This window comes from Hemiscyllium ocellatum, chromosome 38 (assembly GCF_020745735.1).
Source record: "Hemiscyllium ocellatum isolate sHemOce1 chromosome 38, sHemOce1.pat.X.cur, whole genome shotgun sequence".
In the NCBI taxonomy this organism is placed as follows: domain Eukaryota; kingdom Metazoa; phylum Chordata; class Chondrichthyes; order Orectolobiformes; family Hemiscylliidae; genus Hemiscyllium; species Hemiscyllium ocellatum.
Genome location: NC_083438.1, coordinates 31720998 through 31748151, shown reverse-complemented (window position 1 = coordinate 31748151; position 27154 = coordinate 31720998). Strand labels below are relative to the sequence as shown.

The 27154-nt window shown below is 46.3% G+C and overlaps 1 protein-coding gene across 2 annotated transcripts; it reads left to right on the top strand.

Annotated features, from left to right (window-relative positions):
• Window positions 1-22495, top strand: LOC132833881 (sialic acid-binding Ig-like lectin 13). Of its 2 annotated transcripts, none has more exons than XM_060852537.1 (8): window positions 1-88; window positions 1680-1761; window positions 7504-7869; window positions 8726-9019; window positions 10090-10371; window positions 14952-15048; window positions 16762-16846; window positions 18893-22495. In XM_060852537.1, the coding sequence occupies exons 2-8, from the start codon at window positions 1722-1724 to the stop codon at window positions 18998-19000; spliced, it is 1272 nt and encodes a 423-aa protein (XP_060708520.1). In that variant the 5' UTR covers window positions 1-88; window positions 1680-1721; the 3' UTR covers window positions 19001-22495. The 2 variants fall into 2 exon arrangements, with proteins under 2 accessions (XP_060708520.1, XP_060708519.1); XM_060852536.1 differs by having other exon boundaries at window positions 18890-22495.
• The last annotated feature ends 4659 nt before the right edge of the window (window positions 22496-27154 follow it).

Genomic DNA, 27154 nt, shown 5'->3' with positions numbered 1-27154 from the left:
AGAGGCAACAGCACAGAAAGACGGCATTCAGTCCAAGAAAGACTGGGACAGCAGTCACTCCCCAAGCCAGCAGTTGAACAGTTGCATGGTAAGTAACATACTGATGGGAATTCACTCCCACTAGTAACATCATCCCTTGTGGATAACGTACCTTTAAAAAACAAAATTCCAATGATTGATGCCTTCAAACATTTCTATGAACACTCAAGTCTGTGTTTGAACAGAACATTATTATAGCTCAAGGGATGATGAAACAGCAGAGACGTGAGGTTTACTCCATAATGCATGCTGATGCAGAAACATTGTTTACTAAGAACGTGCCGTACAATAGTAGGGAGAGATACAGACAGCACAATACTGGTGGAGGGTCAGTGCTGAGGGAGTGCCGCACTGTCAGAGGGTCAGTGCTGAGTGAGTGGGCACTGTCGGAGGGTCAGTGCTGAGGGAGCGCCGCACTATTGGAGGGTCAGTGGTGAGGGAGTGCCGCACTATCAGAAGGTCAGTGCTGAGGGAGTGCCGCACTGTCGGAGGGTCAGTGCTGAGGTAGCGCTGTACTGTCGGAAGGTCAGTGCTGAGGGAGTGCCGCACTGTCGGGGGGTCAGTGCTGAGGGAGTGCCGCACTGTCGGAAGGTCAGTGCTGAGGGAGTGCCGCACTGTTGGAGGGTCAGTGCTGAGGGAGTGCTGCACTGTCGGAGGGTCAGTGCTGAGGGAGCGCTGCACTGTCGGAGAGTCAGTCCTGAGGGAGCTTCATTAATTTACTCACCGAATATGGACCAGCATTCATTTCTCAACCCGAGACGCCAAGAAGGTAATTGTGAGCTTATGATTGTGATTCTTGAACCACTGCAGTGCAGTCCATGTGATGTACGTTGATACACAATGCCCTTCAGGAGGGAATTCCAGGAGTTTGACCCAGCTATATCAAAGGAACGGTGATATATTTCCTAGTTAGTCCAGTGGGTAGCTCAGAGGGGACCTTGTTCCCATGTATTTGCTGTCCCTGTCCTTCCAGATGGTCATAGGTTGGAAGGTGCTGCCTGAGGATCTTTGGTGAATTTTTGCAGTGCCTTTTGCGGGTAGTAACACAGTGCTGCTGCTGAGGCTCGGTAGTGGAGGGAGTGAATGTCTGTGGATGCGATGCCAAGCAAACAGACTGCTTTTTCCGGGATAGTGTTGAACTTCAAGTGCTATTGGAGTGCAGCTCTGTCGGTCGGTCAGTGCTGAGCAAAGTCTATCTGCTCAGTGATGCGATCATTTGGAAACAGGCTCATTCTGCCCCCTCAGCTAGATGTGAGATTTTCCACGGTACCCTCTATATTGAGAAGCGAATCATGAACCAAGCATTAATTAACTACAGGTCATGGAAGACCGGGCAGAGTATTGCATTGTTGGTCGTGGTGTCTTTCTGTGTGTAAATTTATTGCCAAACTTCTCCCAACAAAACAATTAAAAACCATTCCATGCACGCACCAGCACGAGTGATATTGTGTGGCATCAATGGGCACTTGGCGAATGCAGTCCGGGATTGTTTCACTTTCTTGAAGTCTTCTATCACTCTGCAGAATCCCTACCATCCCAGGGAATGCAAGTAACCTGTGGCCACTTTGTCTGAAGCCATTCTGATCTCCCAAGAGCTGATGGTCAAGAAGTGAGTCCTCATTAACTCCTTTCCCTTTCAGAGCCTGAGAGGGAGAAGCCGATGAAATAACTGGGAAGGGACTATGCTCGAGAAGTCTTACTTCCTGCTCTCACTTCTCCAAGGTAATGGCATTGTCAGCTCAGACAGGTTTATGGTTAGAAGTCTTTTTAAAAGATCGTTGCTATTGGAAACCAATTTAGCAGTGAGCCAGCTGTGATTGGGAACTAATTCAGCAGTGAACCAGAGAAACTTATACCCAGTCCCATTTAACCATCAGACTATACTCACTGGTATGCACTGGCTCCTGTCTATAAAACATTGTATTATGAATTCATTAACTAGTATTCAAAACCCAAACTGATCTCTGTAACCTCCTCCAGCCCCTACACTCCTCCCTATCTCTGGAACAATCTCCAGCCTCTACACCCCTCCCTATCTCTGTAACTTCATCCAGCCCCTACACCCCCTCCCTATCTCTGTAACCTCCTCAGCCCCTACACTCCTCCCTATCTCTGTAACCTCCTCCAGCTCCAAAACCCCTCCCTATCTCTGTAACCTCCTCAGCCCCTACACTCCTCCCTATCTCTGAAATCCCATCCAGCCCCTACATCCCTCCCTATCTCTGTAACCCCCTACACCCCTCCCTATCTCTGTAACCTCCTCCAGCCTCTACACCCCCTCCCCATCTCTGTAATCCTATCCAGCCCCTACACCCCTCTCTATCTCTGTAACACCTTCCAGCCCCTACACCTCTCGCAATCTCTGTAACCCCCTCCAGCCCCTACATCCCTCCCTATACTGTAACCCCCTCCAGCCCCTACATCCCTCCCTATACTGTAACCTCCTCCAGCCCCTACACTCCTCCCTATCTCTGTAATTCCATCCAACCCCTACAATCCCTCCTTCTCTGAAACCCCCTGCAGCCCCTACACTCCCTCCCTATCTCTGTAACACCCTCCAGCCCCTACACCCCTCCCTGTCTCAGCCACATCCTCCAATCCCTACACCCCTCTCTCTGTAACCTCCTCCAATCACTATGCACCCTCCCTATCTCTGTAACCTCCTCCAGCCGCTAGACCCTCTCCCTATCTCTGTAACCCCCTCCAGCCCCTACACTCCTCCCTATCTCTGTTACCCCCTCCAGCCCCTACATCCCTCCCTATCTCTGTAACCCCCTCCAGCCTCTACGCACCTCCTTATCTCTGTAGCCCCCTCCATATCCTACACCCCTCTCTATCCCTGTAACCTCCTCCAGCCCCTACACCCCTCCCTATCTCTGTAACCTCCTCCAGCTCCCACACCACTTCCTATCTCTGTGACCCCCACAGCCACTACAATTCTCCCATCTCTACCACCTCCTCCGATCCTTGCACCCCCTCCCTATCTCTGTAACCCCTCCAATCCCTGTATCCCCTACCTATCTCTGTAACCCCCTCCAATCCTTGTACCCCCTCCCTATCTCTGTAACCCCCTCCAATCCCTGCATCCATCCCTATCTCTGTAACCTCCTCCAATCCTTGTACCTCCTCCTTATCTCTTAACCCCCTCCAATCCCAGCCTCTCAAGCATCCCCGATTCTTATCCCTCAGCCATAGGGTCCGTCTCTGGCTGCCTGGTGGTCCTGACCTCTAGGATTCCCTCCCCAAACTTTAGGGACAGGTGTCACATCTGAAGGGATATGTGCTGGTTTCAGTGAGACGTTCCCATGACCATATTGTTGCGCATCCCCTGATTCACCTCCATGAAGGAGAAAACTACAGAAGGAACCATTTCAGTATTGACGAACCATCAGTCCTCAGCAAAGGAATCACCTTCATTCCACTACACCCCATGTCAACAAATTCTAGGGTACTGAGCTCTTTTTCCCCTGCCTCCATGCCTACCTTTTCGATTGTGACTCCAACCCACTCTCCGAAAACCCCTTCTCCCGCCTCCAACAAACTCCATCTTCTTTGACACCCTGTACTGGGCTCTTACCCTCCTCGGCCTCTGCCTCTTCAATTGCCATTGCAAAATTAACCTCTCCATCCATTCCAACGTCCTGACCGTCCACTCCCTCTGCTCCAACCCCAACCTCACCATCAAACCAGCGGACCACGGTGGTTGTACGGCGCACTGACCTCTACGTTGCTGAGGCCAGATATCAACTTGCTGAAACCTCCTCCTACTGCCCCCTTGACCATGAGCCCACCTCTCATCACCAAGCCATTGTCTCTGACACCAACTCTCACCTCATCACCTCAGGCAATCTCCTATCCACAACCTCCAACCTCATTGTTCCCCAACCCCACATTGCCCGGTTCTATTTTTTACCCAAAATTCACAAACATGACTGCCCCACTTGACCGGTTGTCTCTGCCTGCTCCTGCCTGACTAAATTCATCTCTGCTTATCTCAACTCTGACCTTTCCTTGGTCCAGGAACCTCCACGTACAATCGTGACAGCACCCTCCACTTCTTCCAAGACTTTCGATGCCCCACATCTTCACCATGGACATCCAGTCCCTCTACATTTGTTCCTCTCATGAGGAAGGCCAACAGCCCTGTTTCTTCCTCTCCTGCTGACCCAAACCAACACTCTCATTAGATCAGAGGAACTGCTCCTCACCCTCAACAAATTCTCCTTTGAATCCTCTCAGTTCCTACAAACCAGAAAGGTGGTTATGGGTTCCCGTGTGGGTCCAAGCTCTCCCTGCCTCTTCACAGGGCATGTGGAACAGTCCCTCTACCACAGCTACACCATCGCCCATCTTTCCCTCCGCTAGGTTGATAACTGTATTGGGTGCTGCCTTGTGCTCTCATGAGGAGCTTGAACAGTTCATCAATATCACCAAAACCTTCCACCCTGACCTCCAATTCTTCTGGACCAACTCTGACACCTCCTACCCCTTCCTGGACCTTTCTGTCTTTGTCTCTGGCAAACTGGACATCTACTTCGAACCCACGGACTCCCACTGCTACCTTGACTACACTTCGTCCCCATCTCCCTTCCTGTAAAAACACAATCCATTACTCCCAATTCCTCCGCTTCCACCATATTTGCTCCCAAGGCGAGCGATTTCACTCCAGGATATCCCAGATGTCCTCCTTCTTCAAGGGTCATCATTTCCCCTCCCCCATGATCAACAAAGCCCTCAATCGCATCTCCTCCATTTCCCAGATCTCCGCTCTTGGTTCCTACACCCTCAACCACACCAAGGATTGAATCCCATTCCACCTCACTAATCTCCAAATCCAGCACACCATACTCCAGCATTTTCACCACCTACAGTCAGACCCCACTACCAAAAATATATCTCCCTGCCCACCCCTATCTGCGTTCCATGAGGACGTTCCCTCCACGACTCCTTCATTAGGTCCACGTTCCCCATCAACCCCGTCTCCACACCCGGTACCTTCCCCTGCTGCCAGGAAACTGCGCCCACCCCTCCCCTTTCACCTCCGTCCAAGGTCACCAAAGGAACATTGCAAATTCAGCAGAGATTTACTTGCATATCCTCATTTACTGCATCCATTGCTCTCGACATGGTCTCCTCTGCTTTGGAGAGACCGAGAGCAAACTTGTGGAACGGTTTAGGAAACATTTCTGGTACGTACGCACCGACCAACTCCACTTTCCGGTGGCCAGCCATTTCAATCCCCTTTCCACGCCCCTGATGACATGCCCTTTCTGGGCTTCCTCCACTGCTTAAACAAGGCCATCCACAAACAGCAGGGGGGAGGACACCTCAACGTCCGCCTTGGGAGCCTGCAACCACATGGCCTCAACGTTGAATTCACCAGTTTCCAAATCTCCCCACCCCATCCCAGATCCAACCCTCTGACTCGGCACCACCCTCTTGATCTGACCAGCTTCCTTCTCACTTATTTGCTCCACCCTTCCCATCGACCGATCACAATCACCTCCTACCTTTCCCGGCAGCTGCTCCCCCCCCCCCCCCCATTTAATTATAAGCCCCATTCCCCCTCCTCAGTCCTGATGAAATGTCCTGCCCAAACTGTTGACTCTCCTGCTCCTCGGATGCTGCCTGACCTGCTGTGCTTTTCCAGCTCCAAGCTTTATTGACCCTCACTATCTCCTAGTATGAACTCTTTGAAAGGTCATCCAAATACAGCCCTTCAAATCACCCCCCCAGCTCTTTTCCATCACTGTTCTGCAGACTGCTCCCTTGGGCCATTCCTCACACTGCATGTAAATGCCCTGTGCTTCTCCTAGATCTGAGGAAGGGTCATACCGGACTCGAAAGGTGGCCCTCTTTTCGTCTCCATGCATCTTGCTGGACCAGTTGAGTTTCTCTCATGTTCTCTGTGCCTGGTGCAGCAATTCTCCCAACAGTGAGAGCCGTGGCCGTCACTGCTTGGACACATGTCCACATCCTGACTCTTTTAGAATTAGAATTAGAATCCCGACAGTGTGGAAACAGGCCCTTCGGCCCAACAACTCCACACCGCCAACCTCAAGGAGATCACCCTTCAGCCTTCTGTTCTCTTACATAAAAAAGCATGATGTCCCCCAGGGCCTGAGGAGATCAATGCCAGAATGCTGAGGGAGGTGAGGGAGAAAATCATATCAACTATTCAAGATGTCCTGCCTCGCATTGATCACACTGGACTGCATGTACACATGATTCGTCCATTCCACAAGTTAACTAATGTCTTCCTGTTGTGCCACTTTCCAGCCTCTAAATTTGGTGTTCTCCCCAAGTTTAGAAATTATGGTCTTGCTCCAAATTGCTCATGCAACCTGTCAGCAGGCGCTCTTTGCCTCTCCTGTTGAATTCAGCACATCTATAGAAGGATGCGTTCTAATGTTGGTTCCTATTCAATTTTAATAAAAAGGCAGTGAGACCATCTGTGAAAGTTGTGCACCCAACACCGATGGTCCTCCGACACGTGCAGAACTCAGGCTTGAGGCTTTTGGTTTGACTGTTTCACAGCGTCTGCTGGAGGAGGGTCAGTGCTGAACTCAGGGACGATAGGATAGCGAAGGCTTTCCTTTATTGGTCAGAGTATTGAGTACAGGAGTTGGGAGGTCATGTTGCGGCTGTACAGGAGATTGGTTAGGCCACTGTCGGAATATTGCGTGCAATTCTGGTCTCCTTCCTATCGGAAAGATGTTGTGAAACTTGAAAGGGTTCAGAAAAGATTTACAAGGATGTTGCCAGGGTTGGAGGATTTGAGCTACAGGGAGAGGCTGAACAGGCTGGGGCTGTTTTTCCTGGAGTGTCAGAGGCTGAGGGGGTGACCTTATAGAGGTTTATAAAATCATGAGGGGTATGGATAGGATAAATATACAAAGTCTTTTCCCTGGGGTCGGGGAGTCCAGAACTAGAGGGGCATAGGTTTAGGGTGAGAGGGGAAAGATATAAAAGAGACCGGCGGGGCAACTTTTTCACACAGAGGGTGATACGTGTATGGAATGAGCTGCCAGAGGATGTGGTGGAGGATGGTACAATTACACCATTTAAGAGGCATTTGGATGGGTATATGAATAGGAAGGGTTTGGAGGGATATGGGCTGGGTGCTGGCAGGTGGAACTAGATTGGGTTGGGATATCTGGTCGGCATGGATGTGTTGGACTGAAGGGTCTATTTTGGTGCTGTACATCTGTATGACTCTCTGAGTTGGCCTCCAATCTTGCATTGGAGTCAGCAATAGAGCAATGTGGACTTTGGATCAGAGATGATTCCTCAGACAATGAGGATCCAAAGAGATCCCTTTTCCAGTGAGGGTAGATAGATATCACTTTGACACTAAGCATCCAAAAAGATCGCTCAGGCAATGAGGATCCAGGAAATGCCTTTACAATTAGATTTGGAATCTCTGTTAATACTGTTGCTAAATAGTATTATTTCTCTGCCCAGCTGGACTGGCACAAGAGTGGGAAGCCAATACTCCACGTGAGGTGGTGGCACAGGAAGGTTCCTGTGCACAGATTCCATGCCGCTACAGTTACCCTTCACATCTGGCAAACCTCCCGCCAGTCGGAATTTGGTTTAATAATGAGGATCAGAGAACCCTGCCAACTGTTTTTCACTCCAAGGATCACAGTCGTGAGTTGGCACGGTTCCGCCATCGCACCCAGCTGTCTGGTGACTTGAAAGACGGAGACTGTTCCCTGATTATAAACAACATCACACAGGAAGATGCAGGATCCTATTATTTCAGAGTAGAATTTGTCAATGTGAACAGTTACAGCTACCGTCCTGCCACCCAGCTTCACGTTTCTGGTAAGAACTGTGTTATAATGACACAACTATTCACATCCAGCACTCAATGAGAATTAACACAAATTGCAACATTTACTGATGAACACAAAACAGAGTTTATTATGACACAGCGACTGATTCTCAATAACTTGGTGATATCTTCCAGTTCAGTCACAGAGCGACCTCTTAGGCTGACTTCAATGTCAGTGATTAAATATGTTGGCTGTTCCCATCGGTGTTATCAGGTTATCCATTCCCAACCATCTCCCTAATCCTGTTTAAAGGTCTTGCACAGTCAAAGGAAAGACTGATATACTTGAAGCGTTTTTAAGCTCAGAGTGTTCCCAGAGATGTCAAGCTGATGAACCTTACAGAATGGTCACCATTTAGACGTGAGTCTGTGCAGCAGGTTCCCACAATCAGACCCCCGAAGAATAAAAAAATTGTCCTGACGAAGAATCACCCGACCCGAAACTTTAACCTTGCTTTCTTCCCACAGGTAACGTCAGAACATTGATTTTCTCCAGCATATTTTTTATTCCTCTGATGAGAAAGAAAAATCTGTTCATGTTCTATGTGCTGGCTTAGAAATACATTCAAATTGTCTCTATGCTGCCTTTTTCAGGGTTTAGTTTATTTTTTAAAGTGACTTCTGAATAAGAGCTAGTTTTGCCCAAATAGGGATCTCAGATTCAATCCAACTTCAGTGTAGTCAAAAATTCCACACTAATCAGAAATTCTTCCCTGGTCATTATAATTTCTCAGTTCTGATATTGTCCTTGTAAACATGTTTTCCTATGTATATAGGTCTGTGATTTATATTTGAGGTGTTGCTGCACATTATATTCATCTAAAGGATCCATTCTCTGTGTGTTAGATTTCAAAGATAAACCCACGATATTCCCTGAGGAAATTATCGCGGGGAAGCGTGTGAACCTAAGTTGCACCTTCAACACAACGTGCAATGGAACAGCTCCTGTCTTAACCTGGGATACTCCCACTGCCATACCTGGATCAGTCTCAAACACTGTAACTCAGCACGGAGTCACTCTGATCTATACTTCTGTTCTGAGCCTGATCCCATCACCCAGACACCAGGGAAAAACTCTCACCTGCAGAGTGAGTTATCCAACTGTTTCATCAGAGCAGATCTTCGTACTGACAGTGCAATGTAAGTATGGACATCCTTCATTATTTATGTTGTGCACAGCAGGATCTCACACTGTGGTGAGAGCAGGACATTTTTTTATTCTTTAAATTGTCCAGAGAGAAATAGCCATTCAATATTGCTATTGGAGCATTGATAAGTAGAGCAGACAGAATCACAGTTTCATATCCTGGACGGAATACATCATTATCGTCAGTACGGCACATCTTCAGCACTGACCCTCCGACAGTGCGGTACTTCCTCAGCGCTGACCCTTCGACAGTGCGGCACACCCTCAGCACTGACCATCCGACAGTGCCCACTCCCTCAGCACTGACCCTCCGACAGTGCTCACTCCCTCAGATCTGACCCTCTGACAGTGCGGCGCTCCCTCAGCACTGACCCTCCGAGAGTGTGGCACTCCCTCAGTACTGACCCTCCAAAAGTGCGGTGCTCCCTCAGTAGTGACCCTCCGACAGTGCGGCACTCCCTCAGCACTGCCCCTCTGAGAGTGTGGCGCTCACTCAGTACTGACCCTCCGACAGTGTGGCACTCCCTCAGCACTGACCCCCCGACAGTGCAGCACTCCCTCAGCACTGACCCTCCGACAGTGCGGTACTTCCTCAGCGCTGACCCTTCGACAGTGCGGCACACCCTCAGCACTGACCCTCCGACAGTGCCCACTCCCTCAGCACTGACCCTCCGACAGTGCTCACTCCCTCAGATCTGACCCTCTGACAGTGCGGCGCTCCCTCAGCACTGACCCTCCGAGAGTGTGGCACTCCCTCAGTACTGACCCTCCAAAAGTGCGGTGCTCCCTCAGTAATGACCCTCCGACAGTGCGGCACTCCCTCAGCACTGCCCCTCTGAGAGTGTGGCGCTCACTCAGTACTGACCCTCCGACAGTGCGGCACTCCCTTAGTGCTGACCCTTCAACAATATGCCACTCCGATTCTATTAGAATGAACTGACTACCTTTGGTTATGTGATTGGTGGTGAATGCACCTTTGTTCACATTGCACCTTTCATTATCCCATGGTCTCTCAAAGTGCTTCACAGGCAATGTGTGTTAACTGATCTTAATTTGGTTTTAGACTCACCATGGAATCTCACAATTACTTTTCTTCGTGTGGTTGAAGATTCATTGATCAATTCTACTGATAGGAATTCTAAAATGATAATCTGCTCTGTGGAGAGTTTCCCAGCTTCTAACTTGACATGGAGTCATCTTCATGTGATAATGAACAGAACAAGTTCCAACAATGAGCTGTGGTTGAAGCTTCCATATGCTACATATCGGAAGACTGGAGACTATCAGTGTGTGGCAGAGAATGAACATGGAGCAGTGGAGGGCTCCATCACCATCACTGTGGATCGTGAGTGTACACAGACTTCAACAACTGTTCAATGATCAACAAATTGGCATCGATAAGAATTGTGGGTTTCACAAAGGCACTTTTGCTGTAATTGTGTCAGTAACTGATGTGGGTTTGCCTGATTGAGGCAGTTACATGCCCACACTCAGGAACACACAGACACACACTTTCATGCACACAATTACACACACTCACAAGCACACACTGAAAAAACACACACATTACAGTATCACAATTTCACTCGGAAGGATACATTAATAATCATGTCCTACAAGCTGTCACAAAATGAATAATTGTATAAAATTGCAGCAAGATCAGCAAAATGACAAATTTGCCTAACTGACGGAGAAAGGTAATTTATATCAGGTTTCATCATTTACAGAAAATAACTCCTTATTGTAATCCACTTAAGTCTAACAGAAACAAAGAAAGGACGGGATTTCTGATGTACAATTTAAACAATACCCTTCAAAAATCCCAACTATGCACACAATCAATTGGGATTACAAAAAAAAAGTCACATGCTTTGACAAACTATTGATGAGGAAAGAATATTCACAATGAACTATCTTGTTAGTTTTCAATAAAATTTAACAGACATTTATCGGGGTATTGAGTATAAGAGTTGGTAGCTGAAAATGTGTTGCTGGTTAAAGCACAGCAGGTTAGGCAGCATCCAAGGAACAGGAAATTCGACGTTTCGGGCCAGAGCCCTTCATCAGGAATCTATAAGAGTTGGTAGGTCATGTTCAAATTGTGCAAGACATTGGTTCGGCCATATTTAGAATACTGTGTACAGTTCTGGGCGCCACATTAGCAAAAGGATGTAGACGCTTTGGAGAGGGTGCAGAGAAGGTTTACGAAAATGTTGCCTTGTATGGAAGGTGCAAGCTATGAAGAGAGGGTCGAGTAGGTTAGGTTTGTTTTCATTAGAAAAAAAGGAGATTGAGGGGGGACCTGATTGAGGTTTACAAAATCAAGAAGGATATAGAGAGGGTGGATATCAGGAGATAAGCTTTTTTCCCAGGATGAGGGATTCAATAACGAGAGGTCACACGTTCAAGATGAGAGGTGAAAGGTTTAAGGGGGATACACTCAGCAAGTACTTTACACAGAGGGTGGTAGGTGACTGAAACACGTTGCCAGCAGGGGTAGTCGAGGCAGGCATGGCAAATTCATTTAAGATGTGTTTGGACAGATGCATGACTAGGTGGGGAGCAGAGGGATAGAGATGCTTAGGAATTGAGCGATAGGTTTAGACAGTGGATTTGGATTGGGGCACAGCTTTGAAGGGTTGAAGGGCCTGTTCCTGGGCTGTACATTTTCTTTGTTCTTTAATTTTAAGTAAATAGTTGCTACAGGGTAAAAATGGACAGTCAGTTGGGTAGTATGAGTCTGCTGAAAATTGTGGGAATTTAGAGACAGTTGGAACGTCTCTGATGACAACATCTGCAGGAAGTGTGCCCAGTTGCAGCTCTGTCAGACCTCATGGACAAGTTGGAGTGGCAGTTGGACACACCTAGGAGCATGCAGGAGGTGGAAAGTGTCATAGAGAGGAGCTTTAGAGACATGGTCACACCCAAGCTTCAGGCAGATGGATGGGTGACTGCTTGAAGGAACAAGCAGACAGTGCAGGATTCCCCTGTTGCTAACCCACTTGCTAACTAAATTGGATACTGTGAGGTGGGGGTATTGCCTACCAGGGGATAGTGAAAGCCAGAGCAATGGTACCTCTTTGTTGTTCAGCAGGGAGAGTCAAAGTGCAGGAGAATGCTGTAATATGGGACTTTATAGTCAGATGTACATCTTGATGGCTGCTAAAGAGACTCCAGGACCGTTTATTGCCTCCCTGGTGTCAGGATTAAGGGTGTCTCTGAGTGGGCATGGGATATTCTCAAAAGGGAAGGTAAGCAGCCAGAGGTTGTGGTATACATTGGTACCTACAACGTAGGCATGAAGCATGACAAATGTCCTGCAAAGGGAAAATCCTATAAAGCAGGACTTGGGATTACTCCCTGTGCCAGGAGATCGGGAATAGGAAGATGGTACAATTGAATGCATGACAAAAGAGCTTATGGCGGAGGGAAGGCTTCAATGTGTAGATCATTGGATTGTCTTCAAGGGCATCTGGGACCTCAATAATGAGGGTGGGCTGCATCTCAACTGGATAGGCACCAATATCCTGGCAGGGAGGTTTATTTGTGCCACTAGGGAGGGTTTAAACTATTGTGGCGGAGATAGAGACCAGCTGGAGGCCAGCACATGAAATGACTTGAGGAGTTAGAGACTAAAGCCAGTAAGGCTAAGGGGAAGAACAGGCCCCTGTTACTGAAGAGAGGTTACTGAACTTGGCAGGGCTGTCTGTCTGGAGGAGAAAGTGAGGACTGCAGATGCTGGAGATCAGAGCTGAAAATGTGTTGCTGGAATTCCTGAAGAAGGGCTCATGTCTGAAACGTCGATTCTCCTGCTCCTTGGATGTTGCCTGACCTGCTGCGCTTTTCCAGCAACACATTTTCAGGGCTGTCTGTCTGAAGTACATTTGTTTCAATGTGATCAGCATGACAGTTAAGGTGGACGAACTTAGAATTTGGATCAGTATATATAACTATGATGTTGTATCTATTACAGATACATGACTGGTAACTTAGTATTCCATGATTGAGGCGTTTCAGTCAGAATAGAAGATTGTGTAGAGGAGATGGGGGAATTGCTGATTCAGGAGAATATCACCGCTGGACTGAGAGAGAATGACTTGGAGGGCCTGTCCAGTGATGCCATATGGGTAGAACTCAGGAATAGAAAGGATGCAATCTCTTCATAGAACATAGAAAAGTACAGCACAGAACAGGCCCTTCGGCCTAAGATGTTGTGCCGAGAATTAATCCTAATGTAAAATCAAATAACCTTACCTTCACACCCCTCAACTCACTGCTCTCCATGTGCCTGTCCAGCAGGCGCTTAAATATCCCTAATGACCCTGTTTCCACCACCACCGCTGGCAACGCATTCCATACATTCACAACTCTCTGCGTAAAGAACTTACCTCTGACATCTCTTCCATACTTTCCTCCTAATATCTTAAAACTATGACCCCTCGTCCCAATCAATCCTGCCCTGGGGAAAAGTCTCTGTCTATTGATTCTATCCATGCCTCTCATTACCTTGTATACCTCGATCAGGTCATCTCTCTTCCTCCTTCTCACCAGAGAGAAAAATCCAAGCTTAGTCAACCTCTCTTCATAAGACAAGCCCTCCAGTCCAGGTAGCATCATGGTAAACCTTCTTTGCACCCTCTCCAAAGGCTCTGTACCTTTCCTATACAACAAATCCGGTTGCTTCGGTTTGCTCCCACGGTCCGGGTATGTGCAGATTGGGTGGATTGGCCATGCTGGGTTGCCTGTGGTGTTCGGGGATGTGTGTGTTGGGTGCAATAGTCAGGGGTATGTATAGGATAATAGGTAGAGGGAAATGGGCCAGGGTGGGTTACATTTCAGAGGGCTGGTGTGGATTTGTTGGGCCGAAGGGCCTGTTTCCACACTGTAGGGATTCTATGATTCTGAGTCTCCCAACAGCCAGTGGGTGGTAGAGGTACAGTTATGTGGACAGATTATGGAAAAATGTAAAAACAGCAGGGTTATGTAGTGGATAATTTTAACTTTCCCTATAATGACTGGGACTCAAGTAGTGGGACTGGCACTCGAGAGGCATAGATGGGGTTAAGGGATGGGGTTGGGTGGTGGATTTGTTCGGTGTGTCCAGGGAGGTTTCTTGAAGTAACATGTAAGAAGTCCAACTAGGGAAGGGGCAATATTAGATCTGGTACTGAGGAATGAGTCTGGCTAGGTATTCGAAGGTTCAGTAAGGGAGCATTTTGGGATCAAAATTCTGTACGCTTTATAAATTTGGGGAAGATTAACTACAACATTATTAGGCAAGAACTGAAGAAAGTAGAATGTATTGGGAAATGCACACAACATGCTGTCAAATACATAGTAAGAGACATACTCAAACAAGCAATACATGGAAGCACACTCACACAGAGAGGAACATGTGATACACTGGATGTCGGTTTGCTCACTGAGCTGCAAGGGTCATTTCCAGATGTTTCGCCACCCTACTAGGTAACATGATCAGTGGGCCTCAGGTGAAGCATTGCTGATAATTCCTGCTTTCTGTTTATATGTTTGGGTTTCTTTGGGTTGGTGATGTCATTTTCTGTAGTGATGTCATTTCCTGTGGTGAAGTCACTTCTGGTGATACAGAGAAACGCACAGAGAAAAAGAGGCGCACAAACAGACATGCACAAAGAAACACGCTCTCAAACAAACACTTAATACATAACACATAGAGAGAAATATGCAGTTACAGAGAAATATGCAATAGACAGACATTCTCATCAAATACACAAACACACACACACACTTGCTCTTTCTACTGGCATCTCCAATAATTGCGTTGTTCCTCAGCCTGCCGTTGTCCAATTTGACTTGATCAGAGGGACTCACAGGTAAGGTCAGAACAATGAAACGTGCACCTGAGCACCCTTGTAAAACTGCTCAGTCACTGGTTCATTCTTCCAGGTCACGCTTTCGGTGAATGGAAAGCAGGATTGTTTGGAGCTGGAATCGCTTTGAGTGTTGGACTGAGTGCATTCTTCATCTTCAGATGCATGAGAACGTAAGTGCAAGGGTTTTATTAGTTGTTTCTCATCCTGCTTAGTTCAAACATCTCTCGCTTAAGAAGGAATTTGTCTTTCAAAACCTCCCGATCCAAGTCGTTGGGAATTAAATAACCACACTCAACATAGGAAATGTACCAGCCAACTTATGGACAGCAAGCTTCACAAATATCAACATGACATCAGTTAGTCATGTTGGGATTTGAAAGTTTCATCAGACAGTAAGATGCTCGTTCAGGACTGCTACTGACAATATCAGCTGCAAGAGTAACAGATATTATGAGATGCTGCAAGTTCCCTAGGATGGATACTTTTAATTTGGGATGTGCCACATGCTGGAGCCAGCATTATTTACAATATATATTAATGATTTGATGAGAAAAGAGAATGTACATTGGCGATGTTTTCAGATGACTCAAAAGTAGGTGGAAAAGCAAGTGGTGGAGATGACACTAAGCGTGGAATACAGACAAGTTAAGATGGTGGGCAAAATCTTGGCAGATGGAACATAAGGTAGGGAGATGTGAGACTGTGCACTTTAGCAGGAAGAACTGAGGAACTGAAAATGTTTTTTAATGGAGAAAAACTGCAGAAAACACAGAGGGAATGGGAGTCCTTGTTCATGAATCGAAGGAACAATCTAATGGCAAGGAAAGTTCACTTGTCAGATCCAGGGTATGGAGGGACTGTCTTATGAGAGGTTGGGTAGGTTGGAACTGTACTTGCTGGAATATAGACAAGTAAGAGGAGACCTTATTGAAACACTCAAGATTCTTAGGACACCTGACTGGGTAGATGCAGAAAAGATTATTGCCCCTTGTGGGACCAGAGGGACATAACCTCAAAGTAAGGTGTCACACAGTTACAACAGATATGAGGAGGAATTTCCTCCCTCAGGGAGGAGGAAATCTGTGAAATTCTTTACTGCAGAAGATAATCGAGGCTTGGTCATTAAGTATATTCAAGGCTGAGGCAGACAGGTTTTTAAGTAAGGGGAATCAAAGGTTATAGGAAAAAAGCAGGAAAGTGGATTATCAGATCAGCCAAGAATGGTGGAGTAGACACAATGGGCTGAATGGCCTAATTCTGTCCTTGCATCTAATGGCCTTATATGCAAGTCTTCCAATCACTGGTTACTGGCTTCAAACAGGATCCTATTTCCTTGTGAAAAAAATGGGTCAGAAAATTGGGACAACCTGTCAAAGGTCATGAAACCAAATGCGGCGCTCATAAATGTACAGCATGTTGTGACTCTGCTGTCACAAATACTGTCAGAGGTTCAAATAAAAAATTGTGCAGTGAGAATGAGCTTTCTGACTCGATTTATTCCTGGCCATGATCATGAAAGTAATACGTCACATTCTCTTTGTCTTGCTCTTTTCTTCCTCCTTTGCTGTCTCACTCATTCTTTCTTTCTTCACTGGCGCTCAATCTCTTACCCTTGTCCTCCTGAGCACTGTCTAGTTGCTCACTGATTTAAAGAGTGCAGAGTAACATCTGCTCCTGCAGAAGTTCCCTCTTCACCCACTGGAGGGAACAGTGAATGCCAACTTAATGTCAGTGACTGCCCAGCCTTACACTGCAATCTCGTCACAGAAACAGCACACAAAGGTTTATGGTTTACTAACAATGAAAGATAAAGGTCCGGCATTCCAGAAAAAGGGTTTTTACACCTCCAGATTCAACATCAATTGTTTCCAATTAAATTACAGAGCAAGAAACACAGGAAGAGACCATTCAGCCCAAACCAAACATGTGGGCAGGGACAGCCCAGAGGAACAGTTGGACAAGTCCAGGGTAAGTAATGCCATTACTGACATTCACTTCCATGACTAATGGGAAGGGACAGAGAAAATAATTTATTTGCATGGTGCCAATAATTCAGTATAGATAATCAAACACCACACTATTCAGCATCGATAATCGAACCCTGCACTGTTCAGTATTGATAACCGAACCCCACACCGTTCAGTATTGATAATCAAACCCCATTCAGTATTGATAACCGAACCCCACACAATTCAGTATTGATAATCAAACCCCACACCGTTCAGTATCGATAATCAAATCCCATTCAGTATTGATAATCAAACCCCATTCAGTATTGATAACCGAACCCCACACCGTTCAGTATTGATAATCAAACATCATTCAGTATTGATACCCGAACCCCACACCGTTCAGTATCGATAATCAAACTCCATTCAGTATTGATAACCGAACCCCACACTGTTCAGTATCGATAATCAAACCCCATTCAGTGTTGATAACTGAACCCCACACCTTCAGTATCGATAATCAAACCCCATTCAGTATTGATATCCGAACCCCACACCTTCAGTATCGATAATCAAACCCCATTCAGTATTGATAACTGAACCCCACACCATTCAGTATTGATAATCAAACCCCACACCATTCAGTATCGATAATCAAATCCCATTCAGTATTGATAACCAAACCCCACATCGTTCAATATCGATAATCAAATCCCATTCAGTATTGATAACCGAACCCCACATCGTTCAATATCGATAATCAAACCCCATTCAGTATTGATAACCAAACCCCACACTGTTCAGTATCGATAATCAAACCCCATTCAGTATTGATAATCAAACCCCATTCGGTATTGATAACCGAAACCCACATAATTTAGTATTGATAATCAAACCCCATTCAGTATTGATAACCGAACCCCACACGGTTCAGTATCAATAATCAAACCCCATTCAGTATTGATAACCGAACCCCACACCCCTCAGTATCAATAATCAATCCCCATTCAGTATTGATAACTAATCCCCATTCAGTATTGATAACTAATCCCCATTCAGTATTGATAACCAAACCCCACACCGTTCAGTATCAATAATCAAACCCCATTCTGTATTGATAACCGAACCTCACACAGTTCAGTATCGATAATCAAATCCCATTCAGTATTGATAACTAAACCGCACTGTTCAGTATTGATAATCACACCCCATTCAGTATTGATAATCGAACCCCACACCCCTCGGTATCGATAATCAATCCCCATTCAGTATTGATAACTAATGCCCATTCAGTATTGATAATCAAACCCCACACTGTTCAATATCGATAATCAAACCCGATATGGTTCGGTATCAATAATCAAATCCAACATCTTTCAATATCAATAATCAAACCCCACACCATTCATTATCAATAATCAAACCCCACACCATTCATTATCAATAATCAAACCCCACACCATTCCGTATTGATAATCCAACTACACAGTATTCAGTACCGATATTCAAATCCCACACTGTTCAGTATCGATAATCAATCCCCACACCATCACTGTTGATAATCAAACCCCACACCATTCAGTATCGATAATCAAACCCCACGTTATTGAGTGTCGATAATTTATGGACGTATTGTGAATATAATTTTAATTGGGATCAGTAAAGGTTGAGAGGTGACCTGACAGAAGTTTATAAAATGATAAGAGATATACATACATTGATGGTAGTTGTCTTTTCCTTGAGGGGGAAGTGTAGGGGGCACATTTTTAAGGTGAAAGGAAAGAGATTTTGAAAAGACATGAGGGAAATGTTTTACATAGAGGGCTGTTCGTGCGTGGAATGAACATCTTGAGGAAGTATTGGATGTTCATTCCACACAATTATAACATTTAAAAGACACTTGGATACATGCATAGGAAAGACTTGGAGGGATATGGGCTAGGAGCAGGCAGGTGGGACTAGTTTCGTTTGGGATTATATTTGGCACTGACTGGTTGGATCGCTGGGTCTGTTTCGGATCTGTATGACTCTAGTGCTCTGCTCATTTCTCCTTTTATTGCAGCAGAAAGACAACAAGGGACAGGAAATAAAATCTAAACTGAATTCATATGTTGAAGAGGATCTGTATGAAAACTGCAAGTGTGACCAGGGTCCTGTGTATGGAAATGTATAAACAGAAATAGAACGAGGGATGCATCCTCTCTTTTGGTATTCCCCTTCCCAACTCCAATGGATAGAAACCTCTTTTTATATCCTTTTTAGTGCCAGTGTAATCCCATGCCAGTAAGTTCTCAGTCACAGGAACTGTCTGGGCAAATCATCACCCGATCAGTTATTCATGATGGGAATCTACAGATGGTTGTCGACCAGACCATGCATACAAAATCCAAAATACAATGCCTACCAGCAGATGTGATTCTGCGATTGGGGACAGCACTTTCTGAACATCTCAGAATGTGCCAAACACCAATTAAATAAAAACAAATGAGCTCGTGAACTGCGTCATTTGATCGCCGTGACACATCTTCGTACCCTGGGATACCCTCTCTGCAAAGAAAAAAAAAATTAACTTCTTGAACTTCTTTTCTGATATATCTTGAGCCTGATTACCGGGGAACTGAAAACGCCTATAGTTTTGTGTTGCTCTGACTGTGACAATGCCTCAGTTTTTAGATTCACACTGCTAACCAATCCATCCCCTTTCCTCTTGCAGTATAAACTGTTGTGATTATTACATTTCAGATTTATATCATGACTGTAACAGAGCGAGGCAGGGAAATAGACTGTTTGTAGAACCAGGAGATTTTCTGCAGTCCAGACTGAGATGGGAAATATAGGCATTATAGCTTCACCACTGGCTGGAGGACATCATTACACTGTGACATTTACATTGATGTTTCTAATGTAATTGCAAACTAGAAACGCTGATATGAAATGTTGATCGCAGATGTGAGATTTTCAACATATCATTGCTGGATGGAGCAACTAGAGGATGAGCTAAAGCTGCAATAATCAACTGTATCTTCGAAAATAGAACCAAGCCCACCCTAAGAGCTGACTTGATGTGTGGAGCTGCATATTGCAAAATCAGTTGCAGAGATAGAACTCCAATATCCTTGTTTTTGTCAAAGTCGGGTTAAAGGTTTCACCCTAGATCAGAGCTGAAGAAAATCAATAATTCCCCTCCTCTTAATCTGTAACTGTTCTTTCTCTATTAATTATTGTAGGAGAGAGTTGAGTTTGAAGAGTACTCCTCAAAAATCAAACGCACCCTTTGATAGGCTGTCAAATTGGAGAAAGGGGCCAGTCATTCCCTTGAATCTGATACACAGGAACAGGAGGAGGTCCCATTCAGTCCCCTCTTTGTGCCTAGGAACAAGAGGAAACTATTCAAACCTTTGAGCCTGTTACAGAAACAGATTCCTGATGAAGGGCTTACGCCTGAAACGTTGATTCTCCTGCTCCTCGGATGCTGCCTGACCTGCTGTACTTTTCCAGCACTACATTCCTGACGCCACAGAAACAGATTCAGACTGTTGAACTAGTTACACAGGAACATAATGGGCAAATTGGCTAACTCTTCTAAAATAAAATAAGGGACACTTTGATCACTGGGATGGGGCAGGAGACTCACTGAACGGATGGGCAGGGTTTACTTGTGAATGTGAGAGGTGGGATGGATTAGTTTCTGGTGTTCAAATGAGCATGAGATGTGAGGTGCAGAAGTAGGCTATTCAGCCAGCAAATTGTTTAAAAGTAATTTTGGTTCCAAGATACCATGCTGACCTTTTGTGACTACTTTTAACTTTTCAATTTGTCTAGCGATAACCTCCTGAATGATTGACTGAAACTCCTTCCTCATGAGAGACTTTAATCTAACTGGTCTTCAGTTTCTTGTACCCAGCCTCCCTCCCTTCTTGAATACTGGGGTTATATTGGCTACTTTCCAGACAGGTGGAAACTTCATTTGGGATATAGGGCACTCTACCTGGACCTCATCTGCTCCAACCATTCCTTTCTATTTTTTTTCCTCTTTCTCCCTTTTTGTGTTTCTCCCTGACCTCAGCACATATCTGTTGAAGCACTGTCTGTGGCGCTGTCATGGCCTGGCATCTTGGCAGCCCATTGCGGTGTCTTGGCCTGATCTCTTAGTGGTCCATGGTGGTCCCTCGGCCCGGTTTATCATGGCACAGTGTCGGCCTGATCTCTCAGTGGTCCATGATGGTCTCTCAGCCCGGTTTCTCATGGCAGACTATCGGCCTGATCTCTCAAAGGTCTGGGGTGGTGTCAGCCCGGTTTCTCAATGCCTGATGGCAATCTCTTGGCCCGATCTCTCGTTGACTTGTGGTGGTGTCCTGGCATGTGAGGAGTCCCGCCCGGGCACACTCCGGCGGTGCCGTGGGAGATCAGGGCGGCACTTCAGCAGCAGCAGACATGGCATCCCGTTCTAATGCGGGAAGAGCAAGCGGTGACGGGGGGGGGGGGTCGTACTCCAATATCTGAGGTGGCAGCATCGAGAACGGGCAACTGAGATCTCCCAGGGAGTGAGATAACCACCGGACCCATCAAAGACTGCTGAACTTTTAACATATTCTTCTACTTTAAATTATGAAGGACTTCAATGTGAACAATTACCATATTTCTTTATTTTCTATTATTCTATGAAGGTAATGCTCAAACTTTTAACTCTATTCCTCTCACTACTTTGTACCGAAGCTTTTAGTATCTAAGATGGCGCAATGTTTGGCGACAGTATTCACGTTTCTCTGGGATCCTGTATTTCTGTACTTGAGTACATCTCACAATAAAATCTAAATCTAACCTTTCCAGAATTTAGTGCACTTTGGAAGTTAACACTATCACGTCATTATCTCATTTGCCACTTCCTTTCGGGCGCTGGAATAAAGGCCATCAGGAGCTGGAGACTTATTGACCCAAACATCCATTAGTGCTTCTACTGTTCACCTGGGGACCGGGTTCCAAGGTGTTTGGGTGATTAGGACTTTGATGTTGGGCGTATTGTCTTGCCTGCTGCTGGTCTTTGTTGTTTCCACCTCATCACAGCTAGTCATCAATTATGCCCACATTTTGCCTCCTCCTTCCTAACTAAATCCCTACACAATTCAGGAGGTTAACCTTGGTTCCCTGGCCTTTCATTTTTATTAACAGTTTCTCGTGTGGAATCAAATTCAATGCCTTCCGGAAATCCATAATTGCAAAAATTATGACCTGTTCTTTATCATCCACATCCGTAAGACTGCTCAAAACCTTCAACGATCTTCATTGGATCAGACTTACCTTTTTTAACAAATTCGTGCTGGTTCTCTCAGGTCATCTCAAATCTCCCGAAAGTTCTCAGTCACTCAGTCCCCAGTAATTGATTCCTGTTATGTCTCCAGGTTAATCAATTCAAGGTGATCCCTCTGCACTCTTAAATCAGGAAACAACACGGCTAGCAACTGAAGGAAACATTGGGAGTAAAAACAGGAGTGAGAAAAGAAAAAAGATCAGATGGTTGGATAATATTGAGGTGTGGACTGAGGGAGGCTTGATGAAAGCCAGAGAATATTAGCAACCCCAGCTCTGGCTATGGGAGACCCACCCATGATCAGATGGCTCTTATAAACGTTTCAGTGATGTTGATCATTTTCCTCATCCAACATGGTAATTCCTGAATAAAGAATATTTCAAAGATCTTGATTAATGTATCCGCAATTTCCTTGTTGTTTCTTCACTGCAACCTGGACGTTGTAGCATTAGATCCAGAATAGTTAACCAGTTTCAGTCTGGTTGTTTTCTCCATCGTTATTGGAGCTTACACTGAATCCATTCAGCTCCCCTTCCTGAATCATTTCAAGTTTCCCTCTCGTGCCGACAGAGCTCTCTCCCCTGGAAGGAATGGGTTGGGCCTTAAGGATAAAAGTCCATTGGCCTCACCATCCCATCCAACTGGTAATGTTTGCCAATTCTAGCTGGCCATGTTCCTGCAGATGAAATCTGCTGACTTTTTGCACTTTGAACCAACCATTGACTCCTGCCAACTCCAAGCTCTCCTGGCATTCCCATTAGTCACTGATTGTGACTGACCTCAGAGCCATGACCCAACCCCACCCCCCAAACTGGGCATTTCTCGCCCACCCGTCAATGGCAACACCTCCAATCTTCAACATGCTGATAACTGAGGAGGGAGAGTAGATGGAGGGACGTTTTGGTTTTTCAATCTCTATTGGGATTGGGTTGACCCCCATATTGTGTTTGCTGAGGAAATGCATCTCACCCTTGGCGCCAAGGGGCCATCCTGGGGACGGTTGGTGATGGGGCTGGGCGGGAAAGTTCGAACCTGCCACGAGACAGGCCGCTGGGCGCGCGTGCGCGGGAAGCCAATCGTCGCCCTCTCCTTACACCCCGCCCCTTACACACGGCCACGCCCCCTCACCGCGGGCGGAGTTTTCTTTCCCGCCGGAGAGAGTTCCCATTGACCCGAGAGAAGGGGAAGGGAAAACGGGGGGAGGAGGGTGTGAGGGAGGGCGGAGGTGGTGAGGGTGGAGGTAGTGATGGTGGAGGGTGTGATGGAGGGCGGAGGTGGTGAGGGTGGAGGGTGTGAGGGAGAGCGGAGGGTATGAGGGTGGAGGGTGTGAGTGAGGGCGGAGGTGGTGAGGTGGTGAGGGTGGAGGGTGTGAGGGAGGGTAGAGGTGGTGAGGGTGGAGGGTGTGAGGGAGGGTAGAGGTGGTGAGGGGGTGAGGGAGGGTAGAGGTGGTGAGGGTGGAGGGTGTGAGGGAGGGTAGAGGTGGTGAGGGTGGAGGGTGTGAGTGAGGGCGGAGGTGGTGAGGGTGGAGGTAGTGAGGGTGAAGGGTGTGAGTGAGGGTGGAGGTGGTGAGAGTGGAGGTAGTGAGGGTGAAGGGTGTGAGTGAGGGTAGAGGTGGTGAGGGTGGAGGTGGTGAGGGTGGAGGGTGGGCAGAGATGGTAAGAGTGGAGGGTGTGAGGGAGGGGGGAGGTAGTGAGGTTGAAGGGTGTGAGTGAGGGTGGAGGGTGTGGGGGAGGGTGGAGTTGGTGACAGTGGAGGGTGGGTGGAAATGGTAAGGGTGGAGGGTGTGGGGGTGCAGGGTGTGGGGGAGGGTGGAGCTGGTGAGGGTGGAGGATGGGCGGAGATGGTAAGGGTGTAGGGTGTGAGGGAGGGTGGAGGTGGTGAGGCTGTAGGAGGGGAGGAGGATGTGTGGGTGGGTGGACGGGGAATGTGAGGGAAGCTGGAAGTGGTGATGGAGGTGGAGGTAGTGAGGGTGGAGGGTGTGGGGGAGGGTGGAGGTGGTGAGCATGGAGGGTGTGTGGGAAAGGGGGAGGTGGGAAGTGAGGGGAACATGATGGGCTGGAGTATGATGGGGATGTGAGGGATAGATGGGGATTTGAGGTGGGTGTGAGTAATGGGAGGAAATGAGGGGAGGGTGTGGTAGGCCAATGTGATGTGAGGGAGATTAGGGGAATGTGAGGGGGTTTGGCATGAGATCGGAAGTGAAGTGTTGGGCCAAGGGGTTGGGGAAGGAACTGAGGATGAGGGAGATAAAGAGTAACGAACCTGAGAGGGAGGGCAGAGGGAATGTCAGGAAGGGGGAGGGTGCGATGGTGCCATGTCTGTGAAGGGGCCCAGTGCTGAAAGGGAGGGTGCTGTGTGGTTATGAGGTGGGGGTGAGGAGAAAGGCATAAACAGTTGTGAGGGGTAAGCTTTGTGAGGGTTGGATTTGTGAGATATAGGTGTCTGTGAGGATAGAAAGTGACACATTCCCTTTTTTTAAAAACAACAGCATCATTGAGTAGGTAACTGTTCTCTGACGAATTGTCCATGGCACCATTTCAGCCAATCAGAGTTCACTTACCCTGTTTCTCATGCAGTATAAATTGTTGTTCCCTGTGAAACTTGATAGTTCTGCATCTGTCCTGATGAGTGCAAGGTGAAGAATTTGACACTGTGTCACTTCTATCCGCAAGACTTCAATGTGTTCAGCCAAGGAAGGGCTATCGCTGGGTGAGGGACTATGCTGTTGAGAGAGTGTGGTGCAGTGGCTTGCAGTTCAGGCCTCTGGGTCAAGTCCTCCCAGTTTGAAGTTGTGAAGCTTTCCTCCTGTAAGCTGTGGCCCCTCCAGTGACAGTCAATGCCATTCTCAAGCTGATCGCCAATAGCTCACCCAGAATTTGGGCAAAGATTCTGCTCTGAAATCCATTATTCCCAAGTTGCTGGTCTGGCTTAAAAATGTTTACGTGTTCATATCACTTTTGGAGTTTAGATTTCAAAAGCTGACATATAAGTGTGTGTTGGTGACATTTGTGAAAGGATTTCTGAGGAAAAGCATGGTCAGAGAGTGACCTAATCCGGTATGTATCAAATTGCAGGTGACTGCAAAATCCTGGAATTTTAATGGAATAAGATGTTTTGGTTTATGATAGGTTGGATAAATATGTCAGGCAATTGGGTTATTTTCCGTTCAAATGAAGCTGTGATCAGCTGTGGTTCAGCATATGCCAGTCTTGAGTGCCAACCTCAATATAATCTCTTTGCTTGAATCAAGATTCAGGGCAATTCGGGGAATTAGGTACCTCCACAGCAGACTGAAACTTCTAAACTTGGAGGAGTTTAGTGAGAAATCTGCAGGTTATTGGAATTAAGAGCACTTTGGCTATCAAATGTATGTAAAAGTTCACGTTGGCACACTTGGAATGATTCGCCGAATTGTCCCTACAGTCCATAGCCAAAAAAAACTGTAGAGAGTCAGTTACACAGAAGCCATGTGATGTATAGTGTGTGATATATATCTATGTTTAAATGTCATTTATTTTGAAATTGGATTTTTGAATTTTGAACTAGTGGCATATTAGTTTTCTAAGTGACAGGAGTTTAATGATTAATTAGTGAGTAGCTGTGGTGATAAAACAATTTGAGAGTGAGTGAGTCTCAAAGAATTAGTAAACTTTGATTCACATTGGAAAAATTTATGAGTGAGCAAAATACACGGTACAGTTCACTTGGGTTTCTTGTGGAATGTGGACGTGTTTGTAAAGGAATGCCTCTGGGTTCTTTAAAGTAGTGTCTTAGGGATTAATGGGCTTATGCTTTAAGCTTATTTATTGTGTTTCAAAATTGTTAAAAGTGCGATATGCAAATATTCATTCTGTTTTGCCTGTAGTTTTTCTGTGTAATAAACGTGTTAAACCAAATCTGGAACATTGTGTGTTTGTGTCCCTGTGAGAGACCACCTTGTTAAAAATGGGAAAAAAAACATGAAATGTGATCTGGAAAGTCAGGTTTCACACTGGGATCTGACTTGGCCAGCTGTCCCAACAGCTGGGTTCTCAACAAGTGGGAGCTCTTTATCTCGATCTGAATTCATTGAATTTAAGAGGGATCTGTGTCTTGAGTTACAAGGTAAATTCAAAATCTATCCCCTTTAACACAGTGATGTTAACAACACACAACATGATGCAGGGTATTCTCAATGAGATTATGGGATGTAGTCTCCAAAAGGAGTGTGTGCTGGTCTTTCGTACAGGTACCATCTTGAACAAATGTATCTGCAGCATGGATGTGGATAAGGATGAGGTCAAGTAGGTTTTTCCCTGCTGGTTCCCAGTGGGGCAGCAATGTTCTTCAGGACCTGACCAGCTTAATCAGCAGTATAGCTATTGTTTCTGATGGACATTGAAGCCCCCATCCTGCTGCCCCCCCCCCCCCCACTCTGTGCACTTGCCACCCTCAGTGCTTCCTCCAAGCAGTGTTCAACATGAAGGAAAACTGATTCATCATCAGCAGAGGAAGAGTAGTGCCTGATGACGAACAGGAGCTTTCCTTGCCCGTGTTTGACCTGTTACCATGAGACTTCATGGAGTCCAGAGTCAATGTCGAGGTAACTCCTTCCAGACTGTATATCACAGTGCTACCCCTCGGAGACCTTATGGTGTCTGGGACAGTATCTATAAGGTACGAAGCCCAGAGGTACATTGTTGTCTGATGGGTCTGTGAGATACTCCTTCCAATTTTGACAAACCCTGATCAATGTTGGTAAGGAGGTCTTTGTCATTCTTGTTTCCAGAGCAGAGGTTGACATCTCGTGGTTTATCTGGTTTTGTCTCTTTTCTGAGATGTTTTAACAGTTCAATCCTAGAGTGGTTTGCCAGTTGAAATGGCCAAGCAGTTAAGAGTCAATCACGTTCCTGTGGGCTTGGACTTGTATATATTCCAGCACATTTCCAACTCTGAAGGACGTTATTGAGACAGATGGGGTTTTATGACAATGATAAACATGAGACAATAGGACCATAAGGTGTAGGGTAGCAATACACT

Coding starts and splice junctions, on each gene's coding strand:
- LOC132833881 (XM_060852536.1), top strand. CDS start 1,722: ATGCTCGAGAAGTCTTACTTCCTGCTCTCACTTCTCCAAG. Junction 9,020..10,089: donor CTTCGTACTGACAGTGCAAT/GTAAGTATGGAC, acceptor ATTTGGTTTTAG/ACTCACCATGGAATCTCACA. Junction 10,372..14,951: donor CATCACCATCACTGTGGATC/GTGAGTGTACAC, acceptor TCATTCTTCCAG/GTCACGCTTTCGGTGAATGG.